The 24,029-nt window shown below is 39.3% G+C and overlaps 1 protein-coding gene across 2 annotated transcripts in view; it reads right to left on the bottom strand.

The window, feature by feature from the left end:
- Positions 1-4,030: 4,030 nt before the first annotated feature.
- The window catches only part of MATR3 (matrin 3), a 44,591-nt gene continuing 24,592 nt past the window's right edge, over positions 4,031-24,029 (bottom strand). For both annotated transcript variants that reach the window (XM_074960715.1, XM_074960716.1), the window contains 10 exons: positions 23,046-23,098; positions 20,391-20,516; positions 19,614-19,739; positions 18,795-18,965; positions 16,305-16,436; positions 12,900-12,943; positions 12,416-12,806; positions 8,325-8,718; positions 7,313-7,434; positions 4,031-5,117 (listed from right to left, as the gene is read on the bottom strand). In XM_074960715.1, the coding sequence (XP_074816816.1) occupies positions 5,067-5,117; positions 7,313-7,434; positions 8,325-8,718; positions 12,416-12,806; positions 12,900-12,943; positions 16,305-16,436; positions 18,795-18,965; positions 19,614-19,739; positions 20,391-20,516; positions 23,046-23,098 (1,610 nt within the window). In that variant the 3' untranslated portion in view covers positions 4,031-5,066. The remainder of the gene's footprint in view (positions 5,118-7,312; positions 7,435-8,324; positions 8,719-12,415; positions 12,807-12,899; positions 12,944-16,304; positions 16,437-18,794; positions 18,966-19,613; positions 19,740-20,390; positions 20,517-23,045; positions 23,099-24,029) is intronic.

The following is a 24,029-nucleotide window of genomic DNA, read 5'->3' as shown; positions in this document are numbered from 1 at the left end:
CCTATACACACTGCAGAGGCCATTTACTCCAACTAGCACTAGTACAAGCTGCAGAATCTTAAAGACATTAAAAAAAGCTATAAATTTAATGTCTTCATTATATTCTTTTTTCAGCAAGAGTCCAAAAAGACTGAATGTCTTGGAAAATATAGAAGATAGACTGGGACTGAAGTTCAAATTAGTCCAACCTGGGAAAACTCTCTGGCTTTCTCATGAGCAATTCTTGGCTGTTGTCTTAAAATTACTCCAGCCGTTATTACTGGCTTTGGAAAGTATCTACCAAGATGGGATGGATCTAAGTAGTGAGGCTGGTACTTTTGCTACTGTGTTCAGAGAAGACTATTGCCATTCTCTCTCTTGTAAGTCTACTGTTGAAACCACTTGGGTCATTAAACAATGCCATCCAGGCATCTGCTACAACAGTAGTAGATCTTTGTCCAGCAATAGAAGCTACATTTGGATCAGAGAGCTATCCATTGAAAAAGTACTGGAAGAAGCAAAGACTTCAGTCTAGAAGTTGACTAATGAAGGCATTTAAATCCAATCCTTAAGTGAAGAAGACAATAAGTGTTTGTTAAGACAACTGAAAAAAAAGTATACACTTGATTCTTAATCTACAAAAGCAACTTCTAGATTCTACTCAACCTTTACGTAGCTTTTACAGATGCCTGGCCTATAAAACACCAACAGTTGAGTGGAGTGAGGCACTACCAGCAATGGGGCTGCCATGTGATCAGGACAGAATAGAGAATTTGAACAGAGTGGAATATCATATGATGAATGAATGAAGATTTGACTTCAACTTCTTTATCATCACTAGTGGCTCGACCCGATCTTTGTGCTCTGTTTCCTGGGATGAAAGAAGTAGGAATTCATCTCGTTACTCCCAGTCACAACAGCTACAGCTGAGCGTTTTTTGATCATTGAATAGAATTGTGTTCTGAAAGAAGTCGCCTTCTGCCTGATCATGTGAATGAACTAATGAGCATATCAATTGAAGGAATGGAAGTACCAGACATACGAGAAGCCACCAAAGATGAATGCATTGCATTCAGGAAGTTCATTAACAGAGTTGTGCAAAATTATAACAAGAAACCAAGAAGGATGTAGATGATGTGCTTCATAGAAGGCTTGAGTAGCCAACTTTAATTTGTGTGATGATTTTAAAACATGAGTTAAATCTCATAAAATGGTCATGAAACATTTCAGTTTTTACTAGGTGGGCTTTATGGCACCATTCACCCTCACAGTCTCACCCCTCATCGGCCCTGACACCTGCCCCTGCAAATTCGAGCACCGCCCCTAATTTCAATTCCTGGGGAAACCACTGGTTGCTGCTGTTTGAATGGCAGGAGTTCCATGTGGCTGATACCTTTTGTAGGGAAGGGAAAGTTGCTTCAAATGGAAGCAGAGGCTGCCAGTCTCCCCACTTTGCCCCCTTGTCCCACCTTTTTGATTGTTGAAGGCTAAGGCCATGCTGGGTAACTAACCCCAGTTATACCTCAATTGTTCCAGTTTCCCAGAGAAGTTTAGTTTTAGAATTAGGTGTGTCCTGGAGGAGGCTTTTTGAGGGGAAGGGGAGGGAAAGGTAAGCATCTCCTCTGGCAATGGACATAGATCAAGGATTCATACTATTTTATTAGCACAGTCTTTACTAGCATGAGCTGTTGATGACTCCTCTGCAGGACCTGGCAAGGGTGAGGTCACCCTACTAGTAGAGAAGGCTTCTAGGGGTGTGATGAGCCATAGCTCATTCCTGACTAAAAGCTCACTGAACTGCTGCCACAGGTTTCCATCCCCTCACCCTTGATTAAGGTGTATTTGCAACACCCAGGTGAGACATCTGGGGCTGTAGTACAGCTGATACAACTACGGTACTCAGTTCTATGCCTTATCCTCAAACCCAGTTTTATTCTACCTTCACCCTCCCAAGGCCTAGCTGGATTTTAATGAATCCATCACTACTCCAGGCTTCCTGACTGACAGAAGATCTGAAAAAATGCCTGTCTGGTTATCTTAGCATTTTCTGGCTTATCTAGCAGATCTCAGGTTTAGCTATGCCTTTGTCACCTCTCATCTAGATTGATGCAATGTGCTCTAATTAGAGTCTTGAAGTCTAGTCAGAATATGCAGATAGTAGCAGGCACCTAATTTATGCATCACAGTCTGATCTGAAAAATCGCTCCCACAATGCTGTATTGGCTCCGAATTTGCCTTTGGGAGCAAATCAAGGTGATAGTTATGTAAAAATCCTCAAGACGCCTGGCATATGTCTGTACATTGCAATATGAGAATGTTCTTGTTATATGTCCCCAGGATTGGATTATTTTGAGGGAAGGGGGTTATCAGATGGACAATTTGCTTCCTTTTTTAAACTACTATATTGATTATTAAGAAACCGTACAATGCATGCATCCACTCCAACTCAGTGTAGGTAGAAGGTGCTGCCCTTATCAATGATCGGAGTAGGTTTGAGTTATCAGTAGTTAGTAACAGTTATTTTCAAAAATTCTGTACTATATCCTCCAAAGGAGGACTGGGTGTATAAGGTAGGTAAGGCAGCTATAAAGGACATAGGGCTGAATTTTCAAATATCTTTAGGCACCTAATGATTCAGAGAGCACCTCATTGGATTTTCAAAAACACCTAGACAGATTAGGTGCTTCTCTGAATCTTTAGGTGCCTAAATACCCTTCAAATCTGGGTCACAGTGTACAGCATTTCTAGAATAGCTGATCTCTGGACTATGTCACCTTAAGACAACACTATGGTCTTTAATTCTCTAAAGATTCCTTTATGTTCAACACCTGTAGACCATTCAATATATTACTTGTTTAATCCCTACTGTAATAATACACCTTCTATATTTACCACTTCATTGAGAGAACAGTGGATATTAAATCACTAAACTGTCTAGTATTTAGGAGGGCTGCTATAAGATGCCTAAATGGCTAAACTGAAGGGGGTTTTGTTTTGTTTTTTTAAACAGCTTTGGGAGCATTTAAATGGATCAGTCAACTATATATGCTGTTAAGAACCAGGTCTCTCCTTCCCCAAAGGCAACTTTCTCCACACCCCCTCCAAAATCTATTAAGAAACAGATTAAACTTATTTTTGGCAGTCAGTGTGTGGGAAAAGTCAAATCCATCACATCCTCCAACTTGTCAATTAATGCACTCCTGGAACCATCTCCCATTCATCTGTTGCCTTTTGCACTAATGGCAGGATAGCTTCTATATTAACTAAATCAATGCAACTATTATAGGATTTATATAGCAAGTCTTATTCAGGGACTTACTCTTTTCTCTTTTTAAGGGGTATGGCCTACTGGCAGAATTGGTGTTCAAAGTATTGTATATAGTTGTATTTTACTCTATGTTTATCCATTTAACAATCAGCAATTAACTATTTAATTAAAAAGACTGAGTGCAAAGCAAAGAATGTCACAACAGCTTGCTTACTGAAAAGGAAATATGGAAAAATGAATTATTGCAAATTAAAATTTAATTTTGTTTCGACAGCATTTTAGGCTGTGCTATTTAATGAAGATTTGTGCACCCAAAGCCAAGCAGCATTTCACCCTCATATCTTGTTGATGTTCAGAAAGCTGCATACAGTATCAATTCAAATTCTCACTTTACCCAAACATCATAATTCTCACAGAAAACAAGTTGCACCCAATGCCAAGGGACATAAAAGTCCAAAGTATTACTCTTTACATTTCAGCCATTCTTAATTATCTTCATTCATGAAAATCTAAAGGAGTTTGAATCTTAGTATTAATGCAAATGTATTACTTCCAAGAGGAATAATAAATTCACTCGCAGAAGCGCCTAGAACCATTTCACTAAGTGGCATTTTAATTCATTGTGCTGCAATGTGCGTGCATTAGGAAGGGGAGTAGCATAATGAGCTACTAAATCACACAAACTGTTAAACAAGCAGAATTAAAAACATTCACTAAAGGTTATGAGTTAAATCAGATACCATGAACACACTGGTCTCAACTGCAGTAAACACGTTGCTTAACATGCCAAACAAAAACAAATTACTGTTGCCTAGGTTTGTTTATTGGTAAATCACTTTAGTAACCTGAACCCACAAATAAGCAGTATATAATCAGAAAGACTACAGATAAACACAGATTATACATGCAAATTCCTGATCACATGTCACATGTGCAGGTACATTAATAGCACAGTTCTAGGAATTTGATCAAACCAGTTTTAAAATGCAGGTATGAAAAATTACATATGAAGAATATAAAGATACTTATTTTTTTTACATTTCAGGACTCAAATGCTGCTTTTGCTTATATCAGAGATGTATGACAGCTACAGGATTCAAGTAGCAAGCAGTAAGAGGTCAAGAAAATAATACTGGTCAGAGAAGAATAGGACTTTACATTTCACTAAAAAGTACGCTGAATAATAGAACAGGGGAAAAAACCTATCAAGAACTTAGAAAAAAAATCACAAAATTTTAAAGCTGACTACTTACTAATTTTCTTATTATCTAGATAACAGCAATGACATTAAAAGAAACTGCATCCAACATTTTAAAAATGCAACCTTTACATTTAAAGACTTTCCACAGTGAAATGCAACGACAATCTCACACTCCAAATTAAATATATGCTAGGCTCAGACTGAAATCTGGAATGTTCTAGATGAAAGCAATAAAAATACAATACCACGTTTTATTTTTTATTGAAGAATGGAATCAAAATTGAAGGATAACTTTTTGAAGCCTGAAAACAGTAGGTTTATATAAAGTTTGCTTTTTGTACATGAGCTTTCATAGTGGTGCAATAGTTTCTCTAGTAGCTTGAAATATCAATTGAAAGAAAACTTTCTTCTGTTGCCATTCCCATATTTTCCATGAACAAAAAATTTCTATTAGCTTCATTTATGTTATAACATTTAACACATGAACAGAGCTATACGCCTACTGTATTTCACTAAAACAAAAGAGTATAGTATTTTCCATCTACTATTTGTACTGCATTTAAAAAAGGTTAACATTAAAAACAAAACCACTTTCCTTGAATCAAGTTTTTTTTGCACTTAAGCCTCTTTCTTTTGCCTATGATCTTCTGCCATTTTATCCAGAATTTTCTGTAACAAAAAAGAATGAATTACAACAAAGCCAACCTGATTAGGGATTAATTAAATGAACTACATAAGACCATAATTCTAAGTATAAAACCATTTTAAAGGTTGTCAGATTTGTGAACTTAAATGTATGACATATTACTATGTCATACAATTTACTAACTACGCAACTGCCAAATAAGCCTGGCATTGGGCAAAATATGCCTGGTGCTCTTCTACTGTACCAGATACATAACTGATCCACTAAAGTGAAAACTGCTAGAGCTCCTTTAAAAGTACTGCATTTTCCAGCCACCTGAAGCTCTGAACAAATCAACGAGTAAAATTTACTTTCTACCTATGTCATACATCAGAGTCTTCATGAACATTTACCCAGTCCATGCACAAATATCTATTGTACTTGAGAGTCAGTCTAATCTGCGACAGCAGAGAACTGGAGTCAGAAAAAAATGGTTTCCATCCCCTGTTCTGACACTGATTCACATATGGCCTTGGCAGTAACTTATCCTGTGTCTCAATTTACCCATCTGTAAAATGGGGAGAATACATATTTACCTACCTCACAGGGGTTGCTGTGAGAATTAGTGCTTTGTGGAGCACTTTGAACAAGCAAAGCACTATATCACTGTCAAGTTTTATCATCTTTATCCACCTTTGCCATTATGAAGATAATGAAACTAGATGTATGATCCAAGATAGAGAAGGGGCATTATACTTATGCAAGTGTTGCTTTCTTTTCAATACTTTATCATTTAGAAATAATCAAATTCAAATGAAGCTAAAGGTTACTGGCTGCGTGTGGCAGAGAAAGCAAATTAAATGGTAAATTTTGCCTGTAAAATTAGAGAGATAAAATTCTGATAAGACTATTCAACAAGTCACTGGATTTGTTTTTCTCTTATACAAGTATCAATACTTCAGTGTCCCATCATTATGTACTTAACTGCACAAAGCCATGGATAAGGTGGTTTTCTACCCTAAGATTTGGATTGCTCCCTGGATTCTCTCAGCTACTCCCTCCTTGCTGATGCTGTGGCTATTCCTCCTTTGCAGAGGCTTCATGATAAAGGCCCGGTCTATACTACAGACCCCAAGCAATGTAGTTATACCAACTTAAACCCCTCCCAAAGTAGACAGTGCTAGGTCAATGCGAGACCTTCTCCCGCCAACACAGCTACCACTTTTTGGGGAGGTAGATTAACTATGCCAACGGGAGACTCTCTCCTGTCAGTGTAGAAGCATCTTCATGTATAGCAGCACTGTACTGGCACAGCTGCACTATACAGGAAGACAAGCTCACAATCTAGTTGCCCTTGTGTTCTCTCTACCACTTGCCCCCTTTCAGTTCTTGGTCCAGTTTGAGGCATTCCCACTCCCATAGATGCATCCCCTCCACTGGTAACTCTCAGACATGTGCCTGCTTCCTTCCTATAGGACAGAGGGAACTTATATACAGCTTGGCAATGAACTGAAGTGAAATCAACTAAATGTAGAAGCTTGGAATAATTAATGTGAAGACTTACTGTGTCTTAATAATGGTGGTAATTACTTCTTATCGTGTTAGGAGCACCCCATCCTCCCCCCGACACACAAAGTGTACAATGTCAAAGAGCAGCTCATAGTACACAAGCAGCACTAATGACAGCATAAACACATGTTGTGTTATTGCACAACATTTCACTCAATCAGGAACTTTAATACATGCCCATAAAATCAAAAGTTAGATATATCAACTTCAAAATATGCATAGTGTTCGGAGCGCTATTTAAAAAACAAACAAACAAAAAAAAAACCCCTCTAGCTTTGGTCTTGCAGTTTTTGGTCGTAAGCCACCCTCAAAGGAACTGTAGGGACAAGATTCAGTCACCTTTTATTCCTTCTTCAAAACTATTCTAAAGCTTACCTCTACTGCAATCAAAAAGTCCTATATATTCTCAATTCACAGGGAATCATAGGGTCCCGTATTTGACTTGTTCATTATGCATTCAAATTTGAACAGAGGCAACCGTGGAGAGGATTAATTTAAAACAACTAAAATTACTGTGATATGAAGCAACAGCTCTTAAGCATGTTTGGATAATTCAGTGTTCTAACTGGATGAATTTGTTTTTTCCTTTCAATGAAGCCGCAAACAAATCTATTCCTTACTCCTTCCCAACAAAGAATCACTTCACTTAAAATGGACAGTTTTACCTTACCTTCAACTTTTGATAATGTGGAAGGCTGCTGCAATGGGTCTTTTTTGCAACATCTTCATTTGTGTAAAACAAGGAACACAGTTTGCAATAAAACCCTGTTTTGGGTACCACATAATTCACACCTAGAGAAGTAAAGACCATAAAGTAACTAATAGAATGAATTAGAGTAATTTTTAAAACCTCAAATACACTGCTCACTAAGTGAATCTTACAGTAACAACTCAATTTGCACTGAACAGCTGCTTTACTTTAAATATCCTTGTTTTTATTTGTTCAAACCAGCACCTGTAATTAAATATGTACACACTTGCCTTTAGCATGTTTTTGGATTAAAACATGGCCGTTCTATTGGTTCCCTTTTCAGAAAGGTATGCAATGGTTTTAGTTACAATACATAGCGTTAATTTCAATACTAGTATATCTACTGCACATTACCCATGTCATGATGACAAATACATGATTTCATATATCAATCTGAAGTAACTCATCACTTCTGAAAGATATTTTGTGCTGTTATAATAGGTCTCTTTCATCATAATTCCAGGCTGGAGAGAAGCCATTGTCAAAGACTGCATGGGAACAGTAAAAGGGACCAGAGATCATCATAGAAAGAGAGTGTGAAGTTCTAAAATGAAATGGCAATCTTTGACCTTACTTCAATGTCTACTGGCAAATCTACACTTAAAATGCAGCTGCACTGCTGCAGCGCTTTAATGATGCTTTATGCCGAAAGGAGAGAGTTCTCCCATTGGTGTAGTTAATCCACCTCCCCAAAGAGGAGGTAGCTATGTCAGTGAGAGCAGCTCACCTGCTGACACAGTGCTGTCTACACTGGGGGTTAGGCCGGTATAACTACACCCCTGAGCGATAGACAGAAATAGGTCTATAGTGTAGACCAGACCTAAGAGCCAGTGCGCACTGCAAAAAATAAAGTTAACTAAATGAAAATGTTACCATAAAGCGCCCCCCCCCCCACAAAGCAGCATTTGAAAAGAGATGGGAAAATTCTTACCAACAGGAACATTTGGCTGATACGGTCCAATTCTATATTCGTCTGGAACAACAGATTTCTCCTGGATGCTTTTTGTTTCCTGTTCATCCTGTGCATCTGTATTTTCATTTGTATTTTTCTCCGTATCCTGGGTTGCTGTGTTGTCAGAAACTTCAACAGTTTCTATCTTCATATTCTCCTCAGTTTTGGTTCCATTTTCCAAGGTCTCATTTTCCTGCTCTGCTTCCTCCATCTTGTCTACCTTAATTTCAGCCAAACTATCATCATTTTTCCCAGCAGATTTAACTGCCATCCCCGATTTACGCAGTTTCTGATGATCTGAGTCTTCTTCATCACCAACCTCATCTAGAGTGACAAAACCTTCCATGCTCTGAGGGAAGCCACCCACATATCGCTGTTGAGAGACAAAGGTTTTTCATGTCTACAACTGTTAATTTACATGCGTAAAAGTATAATTTCTCTTATTTTTTAAGTTACAAAAGAAAAAAGAGACCTTTTAACTGTTTTTTTTTTTTTTTTTTTTTGAAGAACCCTGTATTTCCTGCCCCTAAAGCTACCTATATTCTTCAGAAACACTGTTCAAATCACATGAATGGGTATATCAAATTGCTTATTTTTTGCTTGATTTGTAGAATACTTATTTTATTTTGAAGTTTCAAAGTATTTTAGCCTCCATTTAAAAAATATTTTATTTTGCCAGGTTTCCACCGGGCCTTTAGTTTTCAGCTTTTTGCACTTGCTTCACTGGATTACGTTGATTCCTTCACTGCAGTAATTTATAAATTATTCAGATTAAAAACAGTTGCAATTTTAGAATGGTAATTTTAAAAAAATAAATTTTATCTTTTGTTTCTCTGCAACAAAGTAATTTAAAGATATTTACAATCTGGAAAACATTCCCACTGGATCCTAAATTTCAAGGGTACCTGAAGGTACAAATTAAAAAACCTGAAAAGGTCTGAGGGGAGAAATGAATAAAGTGCTGATTAGAAATGCAAGGCTTACCTTACTATAAATAATCCAAGATGTACCTACCTAGCTTTTTACTGAAGCTACAAGCTAGCTAGGTTATACATACTATTTCTTTTGTTTATATCCAACACACTATTCTTAATAAACCTTATTTTTAGCATGGTCACTAAAGTCTGCCCTCGAAGGGCAGACAGACAACCTTCTAAACTCATGAAGCAGCTGGAGAGAAAATTGTTCCTATGCTGGAGCACTGAGTTGAAGCAATCTCCTAAAATGTACCACTGAGATACTGATAACAGTCAACAGGGGCACAGAAAGCCATCACGCAAATGAGGTGGGGAAACCAAAAGTCACAGCATGTTCAAATAAAGGATAAACAGTGTTCTCTAAATCAGGGTGGACGGTTTTAAATTTAAGCGATTTTAATGATTTAAACTGGTAAGCAAGAAATCTTGATGCAAATCAATTTTAGTCTTGTTTTTATTTTAGTTATTTTCCTGAAGAAAGGTTGTTTCTCATTGGTTGGTATAATTTGGAACTTTCTGCTAACCAGGAAGATACGCTATATCTATAAACATTTACTTAAGCAATTATATAGCTTAACACATTTATTCAGATTCTTAATTTTTGTTGTTGTTGTTAGAAAATGGTAACTGACGCATTTCCTATTTACTAGACAATTAGTATGTGCAGGTGGCGGAGTCCCTATTGGTGCACCAGAGGTTAGTCCTGGCAGGAGTCACCAGGATCGGAGACCTTCTAGATAACGACCAGGGAGACTGGGTGGGTCCCCTTTGCGCTCACTCAGCGCATGGTGCTCTCCACCCTTCTAACTCCCGAGCATGTACTTCAGGAGGTGACGGCAGCCTTGTCATCCATCTCTCAGGTTTACCTTGAGTGGGTCCTGTAGCAGGGTGCTCCCCACCCACTCTACACCCCAGGCCCTCTGGATCTCTTTATAGGGCCCTTGCCTCATGAGCCCCCGCCCGGCCGTCCCACCCACCCACCGTGAGCCGGCTGCGCGACCTGTAGCCGGTTCGCTTTTGAACCGCCCCATGGGCACACCTGTACATGCTCATGGCTCCATACTCTCCATTTCCTCATCCTTGTGCCCCAATGCTAAGTGGTGGAACCTATTGCTACCTATTGAGGGTGAGGAACCCTGGTGGGCTAGCCTATATCCCACCTTAGTCCCACAGCCTGCCAGGTATATTGGTTGGCAGCTCCTTCACGGAGCCGTGAGCACGGGCATTTACCTAGCGCAGTTCATCCCCGATGCCTGTCCCTTTTGCGGCCTGAGGGAGATCCTGGCACAGGTTTACCTTGAGTGTGCCAGGTTGCAGCCCCTTTTCCGGCTCCTCCTAGACTTACTGTTACGTTTCTGGCTGCATTTCTCCCCCCAACTTCTCATATACGCACACTCTATCCATGGCACCACAAAGTCGTGGAGCCTCCTCATCAACCTCCTCCTAGCAATGGCCAAAGAGGCCATCTACACCACCAGGGAGAGGATGTTGGCTGAGGGGGTTCTCTGTGACCGTGAGGCCTATTTCTGATCCACCCTCCGTTCACGCATCCAGGCAAAGTTCCTCTGGGCAGCATCTGCTGGCTCCCTTGACACCTTCGAGAAGAAGTGGGAGCTGTCTGCGGTTCTCTGCTCGGTGTCCCCTTCAGGTTCCCTTTTTTGACGCTTTCACCTTCACAGCTATCAGTGTTATTTTTTTCTGTTGTCCCCCATAATTATTTGAGTCCCGGGCTCAGTGGATCCTCCCCACAGGCTGCGGAAGGGTCCTTTAGCCGCGGGTGGGCCTGCGCCCATCCACCTCCCAAGAACCCCACAGAACTAGATGAGTCATTTTACTTGGGATTTTGACAAGCTATATTTCAATTAAAATTGCACAAAAACAATAAAATTTTTTGTTTATTAGTTAAATAAAAGTACCTTAACTGTACTGGAAACAAGGAAAAAAATCAAAGCACATTTAAAACTAACTGATCTACTAAACAAAAGTAGTATCATATAGTTAGTGAGATGAACGGATTGCTTCTAATCACCATGTCCTGCAAGTTTTTAGGTCTAGATCTCAGCCTCACATATCTCTCTCTCTTTCTCTCCAGAGATTGGAAATGGGAAAACAAGCTTTCCTGCTTTTACAACTCTCAGTCTTGTTTCTCAACTCTGACTGAACTAGTCATTTACCTGAAATGAAGAAAATATTCGCTCTGCACCTGCAGAAGAGTTTACTACTTTTAAAAACTGGTTTTAGCTCTTCAAACTCTAGTTCCAGGCACTTAGCCAGTGATTCCTACCAGTTCATTGGTTTGACTTGGAAAGTTTGGCAGCAAACATGCCTGCTTGGAATTTTATATAATATTATTTTAATAGATTATATTTAAGGCTACGATTCTGGCATGGAATTTTTTAGTAAATGTCATAGTATAGATGGAGGTGTGGGGAAGAGAGAAGACAAGTCACAGAAAGGTCAAGGGATTTTGAAAGATGAGACCTGGAGAGGTGGGCGGGTTTGGAGAGCGAGCCTGCGTCGCACACCCTCTCCAGTGGTTGCTCTTGTCCCACAGGACTGGCCCCGCTCCCCACTCTGGGCTGCTGCAACCTGGCACCTGTGGCTGCGACACCACTCAGGTTTGGCCTGTCCACTCTTCTGTGAATGGAGATGGAGAGGCGGATGGGCCAAACCTGACTGGAACTGCTACCCTGTGTACCAGGTCGCAGTGCTGTTCAGTTTCACAGACCTTATTCAAATTCAAAATTTCTGTGACCCTTCCCAGGACAAAATTGTAGTTCTAATTATACTATGTTTACAACTTAATATAGGTTATCATGTCAAATGGATTTAAAAGAAAAATGTATTAAAATAAGAATTTTTTTTTTAATTTTTATCCACCCTACTTTGAATACCTGATCTCAAATCAGCATCATTTTCTTTGAGGTACTGTATTTTCTTCACAGAAAAGCCGAACACAAATTGTTTCTTTCCAGAAAAGTAGGAGTGGGTGTTTGTTTTAAAGTCCTGCACAAAAGAATTGGAACTATGTGGAGGAGCACAAATTAAACAGATACGGTTGCTCCCTATCCATACACCATGCCATCGGATTACCTTTTTAAGTTTTTTCTTTGCTGCTGGCGGAGCGCCAACATTTCCTTCAGTTTTTGTGGTAGTGTCATCTGCTGCATCCTTTTTTTCTTCAGCAGCCACATCACCTAAATTAGCAACATCAGCATCATCTCCTGCTGAGCTGCCACTTTCTAGCAATGCTGCTGCTTCTTCCTCATCTACTAGCAGCTCATCTTCAGATTCAAGAAGTAAACTAGGTTCCTCTTGGTCTGCCTGTTCACTGCCTTTTGCAGCTGATTTCTCAGCATCATCATCCTGTTTCTCCTCTTTATCTTTATCTTCAGCACCGCCGCTTTCAGTTTTCTGAGTTCCATCGGTCTTAGATTTTTTATCACTCGGAGAGTCTTTACTATCTGGAGAATACGTTCTCTTTCTGTAGGGGAGAAAAATATTTATCTTCATTATGTTTTAGTTTAACTATTTCAATTCAGGATTTTTAATAAATTATATTTAAAGACAACATTACCTAGCTTTATCTTTTTTCAATAGTTCAACTCCTTTGTTGGGAATCTAAAAAATAAAAAAAGCTTTCATAAGGTATAGCAGGTATATTATGTATTAACACACAGTTGTTACAGGATTCATTCAGAGCGTGAATTGCACCTTGGCTGCTCAATTCCATTGGCCATGTTCGATGTCTTCACCTTTCTTCAAGACATTCTGGAAAACACTCCAGTGGTGGCTCTCCCTAGCACCAGAGGTGCTGTTATATTAATTAAGTAGTCCTATTAGTTGCCAAACAGATGGCTTAAAAGGCTTAAGAACTGCAACATTATTTTCCTTTTAGTAGCAACATTCCCTCCCCACTGTCCACACCTTTGGTCTATTTTCTTCCCCTTCTTTTAAAGGATACGTCTGCACTGCAACAAACCAAACCAAAACCAAAATGAACAAACCAAAACCAGAACCACGGCAGTGAGTTTCAGAGCCTGGGTCAGCTGACTTGGGCTTGTGCTATGGGACTAAAAATAGCAGTTCCTACTTAGGCTCTGAAATGGTGAGTGGGAGGGTCTCGGAGCCCAAGCAAGAACATCTACACTGCTACGTACAGCCTTGTAGCACAAGTCCTGCGAACTCAACTCAGTAATGCTCAGACTCGCTGTTGAGGCTGGGGTTTTTTTGTTGTTGTTTTTTTGCAGTGTAGACATACCAAAACTTAATTTTCAAAACTGCCTTTCTGTGCAATCAAGTCTTTCCTTTTAAACTGCGGGTGGAAGTCCAGAATTATAAACTGATACTTGAATGTGGTATTAACACTGGAAATCTGTTATTGTATTGGTTACCTATATGAACTTGGCACAATCCATTACACCGCAGGAAGTGCAGTGCAGGGCAGATAAACAAAGCCACCATCTCTATTAGTCAGATTTTACACAAATTATTCATTTTGAAGTGCTCAGTTATGAACAGCTTGATCCTTGCCATCCAGTGCCTCAAAACTCTGCATTAGCCCTTGCACATGTATAGCCAGTAGCTGTTTATATTCTTCCCTCCACCCACAAAATACACACATGCAATATAATGGAAAGAAAGATATGGCCCTTCTTCATGTACCCTATCTGCAAAACAGAGAGGCAGGATATGCAATCAGAGAAATTAAGGGGAAAAGCCTTGTCAAGCTGATTTTTACAGCTCAAACAAGGTATTTAGATGAACGAGTTTCATTTAATCCTATCCTCTATTCAGAGCAGACTTTAAGAACTTTTAGTAATTAATGTGAATTTTTTTTTAAATTACACATTGCAGCCTTAAATTACATTTACTGAAAAGTGCTCAGTGCATACAAATGTGTTCTTGAATAGGTGCACTTCCAGGACAACATTTAAACATACATTAGTCATGTAAATGTTCAGATATTTGTCAGTGCTTCCTGTATAAGAGTTTTGAAAAAATAACCAAAATCCAAATTTAACAAAAAAATTGTTACTGAACACTTGACCCAAATGTCAGACTGAATTGATTATAGAGATGAAGTGTTAATCACTACAATGGCTTTGTACTATAATATTTGGCCATGACCCATTAATTTTATATATGGGTCATTTTTTGAACTTCACAATTCAAATTTCTTAGATGAATTTGCTGCTATATGTTTTACAGAATCCTGTGTATTAAAGCTTCTAGTAACAGTCCTTGAAAAGTGGACTTTAACCAAACCTACCTACCAACCCTTTTTTTTACATGTCCTCCCAGGCCCACTACCAATGCTGAAACTACCCACTGCAGAATTTTGCATTTCTGTTGTGTCAGCCACCCACTCCTTTATTCAAATCTTTCACTCTTTGGATCAGGTGTGCCCAGGACTCATGGGGGAGGCTCTTTCAATAAAGACTGCAAGGTCTGCTGAGTCTGTACTACAGAATTAGCAAGGAGTCAGGTAGAAAAAGAAAACCTGCTAAGAGTATGCAAGGTAGTTATCACAGTCAGCCCAAGATTTAAAGGTTCAGACCAAGATTTGTGCTAGTTCTTATATTCCTATATTAAGAATCATAATCGGATGGAGAAAGTCTCAGTTAAAAAAAAAAGAACACCCACACACATTTAAATTCTATCTAAGCACTCCACTGCCCGAAAAAGCCACTATTTTGTAAGCCAATTTGAGTCCCTCTCTTTTTGGGAATAATAAGAATTGCTACTGCAAAGCTGGTTTATATTACTTAAGAATCTATACAAACACATCCTTTTCATGAACAAAAACTCATGAGAAATTAAGCCACCTGCAGTTAGTATTAATCCCCTTAGTCTTGCATCCAACATAATATAAAATGTAAGTTTCAATACTCTATCTTAAAATGCAAAAAAAGCCCCAAATAAAATCTTCTATGTACTAAAGAGATATTTAGAGCACAACATAATGAATACAACTTCCAACTGTGGAAATCAAAGGAAGGAAATCAAGAATGAAGTAGAAGGAACAGGTGGAAGAGTAGATAGGTGTAAAGTTAGAAGTTGGTGGACAATTTTGAGGAAAAAATAGTTAAGAGGACATTTTGAATAGGATTCTGACATGAAAAGGAGTAACGAGACACCATATTCAACTAATTCATCATCCCCTGCTACCCTTTTTTTTAAAAAAAAACACACAACAACATTTAGAAGCAAAAAGAAAAGGAGTACTTGTGGCACCTTAGAGCTAACAAATTTATTTGAGCATAAGCTTTTATGAGCTACAGCTCACTTCATCGGATGCATGCACAAGTACTCCTTTTCTTTTTGCAGATACAGACTAACACTGCTGCTACTCTGAAATTTAACAAGCAGAATCCCTTATTTGTCTGTAGCAATTCGTCACTTGGAGTCTTCACACAATGCACAGTTCACCTGTGGAACTCATTTGCGAAAGGGTGTTGTGAAGGCCAAAAATATAACTGGGTTAAAAAAAAATTAGATAACTACGTGGAAAACAGCCATAGTGGCTAATAGCCATTGATTGATATAAGCCTTTGACTGCCAGATGCTGGGACTGGATAACAGGGGACGGATCACATGATAATTGCTCTGTTCTGTTCATTCCCTCTGAAGCATCTGGCATTGGCCACTGTTCGAAGACAGGCTAAATGGACCATAGGTCTGACCCAGTATAGCCATTCTTATACAGAAACAATCTACCGGGGAACCAAGTTTCTTGTTTTTGCCAGTGATACAAGCACACCATTTTCATGATGTGCTACATCAGAACACTGAATACTGACAGCTACTACACTTAAAGGGAAAGGATGAACTGGAAACATTCAGTTTACAAATGGCTACATTCTTATATAAACAAACTTGATAGTTGCCCTGTAATTATTGTTACTTACTTTCTCTCTCCCCTCACCCCCAGCCAACAGAACATCTCAACTTAGAGTTTTCATTTTAAAACAGTACCTACCCTTAATACCAGCTTCTTGTATTTTTCAGACAAGTCCACCTTCACACATCTGCCCTGGAACCAAAGTGCTTTGTTTGAACAATGCTCAACCATAGCCAAAGCATCTTCTCTGGTTTCCATCTCTATGAAAGCCTAAAAAAATTAGAATACATATAAAAACTATAGGAAGCGTATGTAACAATGCTATTACACAAAGTTCTTTAAACTAGAACATGGCTAAATCCTACCACTTTGATTTCACTACTTGATGTTTCAAAATGAGTATCTCCAGTTTCTACACGCTATCAACCCAGTTTTACATTATACTAGTAACACGAACCAGGTGCACAGATGCACTCAGTCTTTGCAGTAAGCAATATTTTCACTGCAAAGACGTTCTGAAATTACACGGCAGGAGCCCAGCTGATCTGAAAGTCCTCTTAAACACAGTGTCAATGTATCCCTTCTTTGAAATCTAATTAAATGATAGTTCGTAAACAGGAAACGCCCTCCAGTCAATAACCGTATTCTGTGCTAAAGCTAAATAAAGGGCTGAAAGGCCTACTCAGACTCATTCCATTCACAATTTCTGGAATGAAGTGTTAGACAGTTGCTCTTCCACAAGAGCTCTATGATGGATGGATCTATTCTGTTTAACATGGATAAATTTGCTGGGGAAGATAGTGAGGCAGTTTTGGCTCAAGTGTTATCAGTTCACAAAGGGTATAGCTTTTGCATCAAACTCGGAGTGGGTAGGATCTATGCAATTTTAACACGCAGCTGAGATGAGGGTGATCTGGTTATGGCTCAAACCAGATTCTATCTGGCTGGGGAAAGCAACTAGAGAATAAAGTAGGTTTGGTACCTGCCCCCATTAGTGAGGGGGTACCCAACTTTGACCAAAACATTTGCAACATTTTAAGAGGCTTCTGAATCCCCAGAAGAGCACTGAGTGGCCCGTGAGGTTTTTGACTTCTCTTGGCTGTGGACCTTCTGACAGGCATCCATGGTTCTTTCACTTCCTCAGTGGATTAATGTAATACATGGCACACTGCTACACTGGAAGTTGACTCAAACTTATTTCCCTTCACCTAGCAGTATCAGCAGAAGGATCTTTATATCACAAGTGTTCCAACAGACAGCTCTAGCTGCAATTCAAGGTGCTATTGGAAATATAAAGTTCTCTTTAAGGGAACTAAAATGTCCTCTGTGATTTGGGTACTCATCCAAGAAAACCACCTCTCCTTCACAATCAATCTGCTCAAGCACTCAACGTAACAGCTGTTAAATTTAGAAGTCTGGGGGGCTCCTCAGAAGGTGCTTTCAATGGAAAACTCTCAACTCTGGAATTTGATTTACTTTTTTACCCCAGAGCCAGTGTGGTGACCATGGTGCAAGGCCGATCTGCTTACAGAGTCTCTTGCTTGTTGATGGAAGTATGTTTTTATGTTATTGAGTTACACTTTTGTTTGTGGATGGTGTTATATAAAAATTTTTGCAGTTTTGTTTTTGTGCTTGTGTCTTGAGATGGGACATTTTAATAAATTAAAAAACTAAACAGTAATACATCAAGCTACATACTTAGCCAGAAAAACAGGGACAGAAAAAAGTATATTTGTAATAAGCAGCTAACATTGCTGTTGGATCTTTAACTTCTTTTCATTTTCACTGTGCAAATTTAATGTGTCAATGTATTTTGGCATCTAACTGCCTTAAAAAAACCCTCCAGAGCTATTTAGCTTGTGAAGACAACAACATTTACCATCAGAGCTCATAAGTACCTTGAAGCAATTGCTCACAATTTGCTGTGCATGCACACATACATGTTCAAGCTTGCTTGCACCCATTTAATTAAGAAAATGTTCTAATCTACTATACATGCTTAGTATGCAATTTTCAAGCAGATTTGTGAAATCAAACCCAAGGGTAACTGCCGTATCTTTACAAGGAGTGAGGGAGTAAAACAAAGGGCTTTTTATTGTTGCTATGTAATTATTTGTTAAGCTTCTTATGGGCAGTCTATGATTGGCTTTTGATAATGTTTTTAATCAATGCAATGATCCCACAGATTTACACCTATATAGGAGCTAATTAAATATTGTACCCAATACTGCATAGTTTCATAGAACTAGGATGCTTATGAGTTCCTCTTCTTCTACTAGACACGTTTACTGGGAAACAACTCTTATATTTTGCCATGTTCTCCAGTAGTTTCCATATCCATACTGAATCAGAAAAGAAAAAGATGGCAAAATAGAGGTATCAATCTTCAAGATCAAATGTAAACGTTTTATTCTGCCTTGAACATTTCTCCCTACTTCAAAAACAACACTTCAACTTAGTTTTTGAGATATTCAGACTGTATCCACTTTGGAGCTCTCACAATCCATTTAATCAAGTTCCCAACTTAAAATCTTGAAAATCTCTGGTTTCTTGCAGGCAGATCTATTCAACTTTCCACTTAATTATGCATGAATCAACTCAGTTATGTAAGTGTCTAGGGTGAATTACCTGGCTTTTCATTCTCATCAGTATGTAATTCTTTATTTTTCCATATGGCTCAGCTAGTTTGATTACGGCATTATCAGAATATCCTGAATGAGGTAAATTACTGAGGTGAATCACGCGACCAGGTTCTGGCTTTGGTGGCTCAGTTTTTTGGTCAGGCTTCCCTTCTGGTTTCTAAAATTAAGAGTTTGTGAAACCTTAAAAATAAATACTACATAAAATCTGACATTTATATAAATAAATAAATAAATAAATAGACATTGATATTAAAGATTAAGTTCCTGATTTTATTATATGTATTACAACTGAAACATAAGGCATCAATTTTGTCATGGAGGTCGCAGAAGAGACAGAATCTGTGGCCTCCGAAGACCTCTGTGACTTCAGCCCCGGTGGCTGGGAGCTGCAAGGTCCTGCCGCCTCCCACAGGGGGCAGGGAGTTGAGGTACCCCCACCGCGGGGGGCTGGGGGACCCCCGCAGCTCCTCTCTGCTGCTGGGGAGGGGACAGGGAGACCCTGGAGCTCTAAGCCCCCATGGGTGGTGGGGGCCCCAGACCTCCCAGCCACCCTGCAACTGCCCAGTCCCTTCCCAATTTATCACGGATATTTTTAGTAAAAGTCAGGGACAGGTCACAGGCTTCCATGAATTTTTCTTTATTGCTCATGACCGGTTTGTAACGTTCACTAAAAATATCCATGACAATCTTACCCGTAAACATAGCTAAAAATAAATTAATGCAAAAACTAAACGTTAAGATGACATAACACTGAATATATTATATTGATTAAAAATAAGATTTTAAAACGCAAAATTGAATTTACCTTTATTCTTTTATACTTATGGGACAAGTGCACTCTTACTGGCTTGCCAAATACTAGAGCTGGTGTTGTCATATAATATTCCACTGCAGCCTGGGCATCTTCAGTAGTGGACATTTCAATAAATGCCTGAAATTGTAAAAATTTATTTCTGCATTTATTTCAGTAATACTCTTTTAGGAGTGAATACTTAGTCTAAGAGCTTGTGCTGTTGAGTGCCTCTCTGGCAAAAAAAGATGCACTTTTAAAAAAGTGCAGTCAGGAAATGCAAAAGTAAAAGCTTTTTACAGTAGCATTAACTGGCCCCACAGAGTTAGGTATAAATTGCATATAGCATATTACTTAGGTGTACACCAAATATGCTCAGGACAAATTAGTGTTAATATAACTTTAAACAATCAAAGTTATAAATTTAAATACAAGTTAAATATAATGTTGCAGAATACTCTCTCGGTGTATTTGATTTCTGTGTTCCAAGGGGGAAAAAAAAAAAAAAGACAAGACAAGACATTAACCCTCCTTCCCCTTAGCGTTCCCCTCCTATGATAAGATGATACACAGTATATTCCAGGGAACATGGAGAATTCCAAGAACTCATCTGGTCTGAGAACAAGCAAAAAATTTCAATCTAAATAACTAACAAGGATTTGTAACGTAAGTGGCTTTGTAAACTAAGAGTGCTCACTTTCACAAATGCTGTAAAGTTGTCTGGTGTTCACCGATACCAGTGAAATGTTACCCAGAACTAATTATGCCACCAAAAGATTTAAATAAACTTACCTCATTAATTTTGTTTAGAATCAGATGATTTGTAATTATTCCAAATGGCTCAACAAGCTGCAGCAATTGGTACCTCAAGTTTTTCCCTCTTTGAAAATCCATAATGTGAACAACTCTGCTTGTTTCCTGATAAAAGCAGAAAAAACTAACTAGTAACGTTTACCAGTAGCATGAAATGAAATAGCATGTCAACTAACAAAGACATTATCAAAGGATTTCAGCCCCCAAATTTGACCTAAAATTACCAAGGAAAATAAGAACCATTTTACCAATGTCCTCTCTCCAGCCATAACTAAATGCATCAGGGCAAGACAGGGAATTCCAAGGGTACATAAGTCAATTCTGTACACCAAAGAAGAAATTTATTCTGATCCAAGATGATGACTGTGACAATCTGGGGATAAGAATGTCAATTTATTAATTTCTTTCTGGTTTATGAATTGCATTTAACACTGTAGCCCTTCAGTGTGGATTGGAACAGCTATTTTGTAGCAGGAACCGACTGCCTGGGAAGCTGAAATACAGCCTTCAAAATTGAATAGAAGAACTGTGCTGCTAACAACATTTACTCTTAAAGACTCTCTGCCCCAACAATCTCACCGGGGGTCAGAGCAAGGAAAATCCCGAGCAGAAGAACAAAGAGGTGTCACAGACTGCTTTAAAGGTGACATGCTCTCTAAGCGAGGGAGTCATTACATCCCCAGAAAAAGACGACAGGTGGAGGACTGGGGGCAGGAGGGATTTTGCCATCCCCAGGGACTCTCCAGAATGGTGAGGACTCAGAATGAGATTGTGTTCTGGCGTTTTTTGTTTTGCCTTAGATTTATAAGCTCTACTGTGCCAAAGAGTAAAGGGCATGGGTTTAAGAAGTTCCCTGCAAAGCCTATATTCCTTGCTTTAACTTTCACATGTTCCCCAAGGGTTCAACTGTAAACCAGAGACCCCACAGCTGGGCTGAACTCTGGGAGAACATGCAAAACAGCTGGAGAGGCTTGGGAGGTCTCAGTAATAGCTTCAAGGCCTAGGGCAGTTGGACTGTGGAGTCCCTTATCCCAGGGAAAGGGACCAGACAGGGAACCTGCATCCTAGAAATGTACTTGAGAAGCCAGATCTAGAAACAGTGTCTAGACACAGCCCAGACCCACATGGGATAGAAAGTTTGGGTCCATTTAACAGTGTGGTGCCCATTCACTTGGTGGATCGTGACAATGATCATAGTAGGTGGTGAAACATGATGACTGACAGACTTCGTAATTTTAATCCAAAAGAGTATACATTAAATATATTCTTACCTTTTTAAAAAAAGATTTGTATATTGGACTAAGCTGTTTGCTTCAACATCCAATACAACTTCGAATAAAAATAAATCTACCCTGATACATTTTAAAGATATTTTGCACCCCCTCCACCAAAAAAGTAAGTTTGACATTCCTTGAAGCACGTGCAAGATTATTATCCCCTGTGCAAATGAGATTTTAAATTAAAATGAACTTTTGAGCATAACAGTAATGACTGTCACTGAAAATTGAGATGTACAGCACCAGCAGCACAGAAACAATTTAAGTTTCTTACATCAGTTTGCATCTGCTTTAATGGTGATTTAAAAAAAAATAAAATCAGAAAAATTAGTGCATTTGTGTAAGCATTATGTGATGTACAGTCAGACCAAAAAAGCTCAAACAATGGAGAACAACATTCTAATGTATAGATGACCATGTCCCTCGCTGCACCTCAACCTAAAACTGACTTATGTACTAGACTACACCACCCAGAAATGCAATGCTTGAAGCTTCAAGGAATTTAGAAAAAAGGCTTTTGAATGTTTTGGTCAGGTTTGTCTTATTTCTTCCCTCTTCTGTTTCTCAGGTGCCTCTCACCAAGGTATGTAACTACCCAAAGGGCTGAAAAGTGATGGTCAACATTCAAACTCTCTAGTCTTTGTTGTAGAACAACAGAATAGCGTGAGGAACCTCTCTTACAAAGGAGTTATAAACCTGTTTTTTCAAGGTTTTATGGTTAGTCACGATCAGGCATAATATGGCTAAGGGAAATGCAAGCGGTGTCTCAATATCAACCTTGAGAGATTACCTCAAAGGCTGTGTTTGTCTTCAGGTTTCTTCAATTCTTGACTTCTTTGCTAAGACTACAAACAAGATTTCCACTTGGTACCAACAGCAATGAGGTCCGTATGACTGTCTGGTATGTGGACTGAGTACCAATCCATTTTACAACAGCCAGCAAATCACAACCGTAATGACTGTCACTATCAACTTGTACTGTACTCAAGTGAGCTAGATATGAAAGATTCTATAAAGGAAGTTTGGGTCCAATGGCCAAACTGGACTGGGAGTCAGAGACCTGGGCTCTATTCCTCGCTGCGCTACTGACGTGCTGCATGATCTGTACGTCACCTTTCCGGGCCTCTATTTCCCCTACCATCCATTTAGACTGTAAGCTCTTTGGGGTAGGGGTTGCCTATTTGTGTACACAACACCCAGCACAATAGGACCATCATACAAATAAAAATAATTCTACCTCCCAAAGACATCTAATTCCCTCCTGTCGAATATATTAAAATGGGCAAGCTTCATATCAGTGTAGCTGGATATTACTGTTTTGTAAAGCTGATTGTTAGAATAATAATGTAATACTAACCATTCTGTCTTTCTGCATATGTCGTGGTCCTGGCATGTTTCCATTTCCAGCCCCTTTATATTAGAAATTAAAAGTATATAAGCAACACTTAAATGCGTTATGGTTACTGTTGACATTTCATCTTTTAAAATTGTAACAAGTTAAAGATCACTTGTAATGCCATAATATGAAGTTATTTGTCAAACATTTCAGATTACTGTAAATGTATAAAAAAAGCAAATCCACATGTAATATTTTACAGTAAACCTTAAGAAGCAAAATCCATGGGTTGTAACCCAAAATTGGGGTCACCAGAATGTGTCAGTGGCCCAGAGGGCTGGTTCAGCTCCCTGCTCTGGGTGTTGCAACCTGTGCACAGAGCCACAGTACTATTCAGGTTTGGCCCAGCTGCCTCTTTATCATGACCTGGGGCTGGCCTGAGCAAGGCAAAATTTGAGCAAGTGGCACTGCAACCATATGTATCTGGTCACAATGCCACCTGGGCCAAACCTGAGTGGCTCAGCAACCCTGGAAGTCACAATGCCCAGCGCAGGGAGCTGAGCCCAGCACACTCTGCAGAACAGAAATGGGAAGAAAGCAGTTGGTTTCACATTCTCCATTAAGCACCGCCACCCTTCTCCCCTACCCCCACAAATGTACCCCCTGCCCAGAAGCCAGGACACACCTCACTTTCCATACCCTGTTGTCCCACTCCCCAGCCCAGGTCTTTCAAATGTACCCCTCCCAAACAGCCAGGCTATCCGTTTTGTCATCCCACCTGTCCTAGTCCCCAGATCTTCCCCAATGCACCCCCAGTTCCTTCCCCAAACCTCCCCACTTTATCCCCAGGGCCCTAAAATCCTCCCATCCCTTACCCTCTGCCCTCCCAGGGAGCCATGGGGGGCTGTCTCAGCTTGCTTCCTCCCCCAGTCCCAATTGCTGGTGGGGAGTACCCAGGTTTTCACATCTGGCTGGAGAATATGGAATCTTAGTGCCAAGCCCCGA

The sequence above is a fragment of the Natator depressus genome, chromosome 8 (genome assembly GCF_965152275.1).
Source record: "Natator depressus isolate rNatDep1 chromosome 8, rNatDep2.hap1, whole genome shotgun sequence".
NCBI classification, from domain to species: domain Eukaryota; kingdom Metazoa; phylum Chordata; order Testudines; family Cheloniidae; genus Natator; species Natator depressus.
Note: the sequence above shows the minus strand (reverse complement) of the source record. Positions and strands in the feature narration are given on the sequence as shown.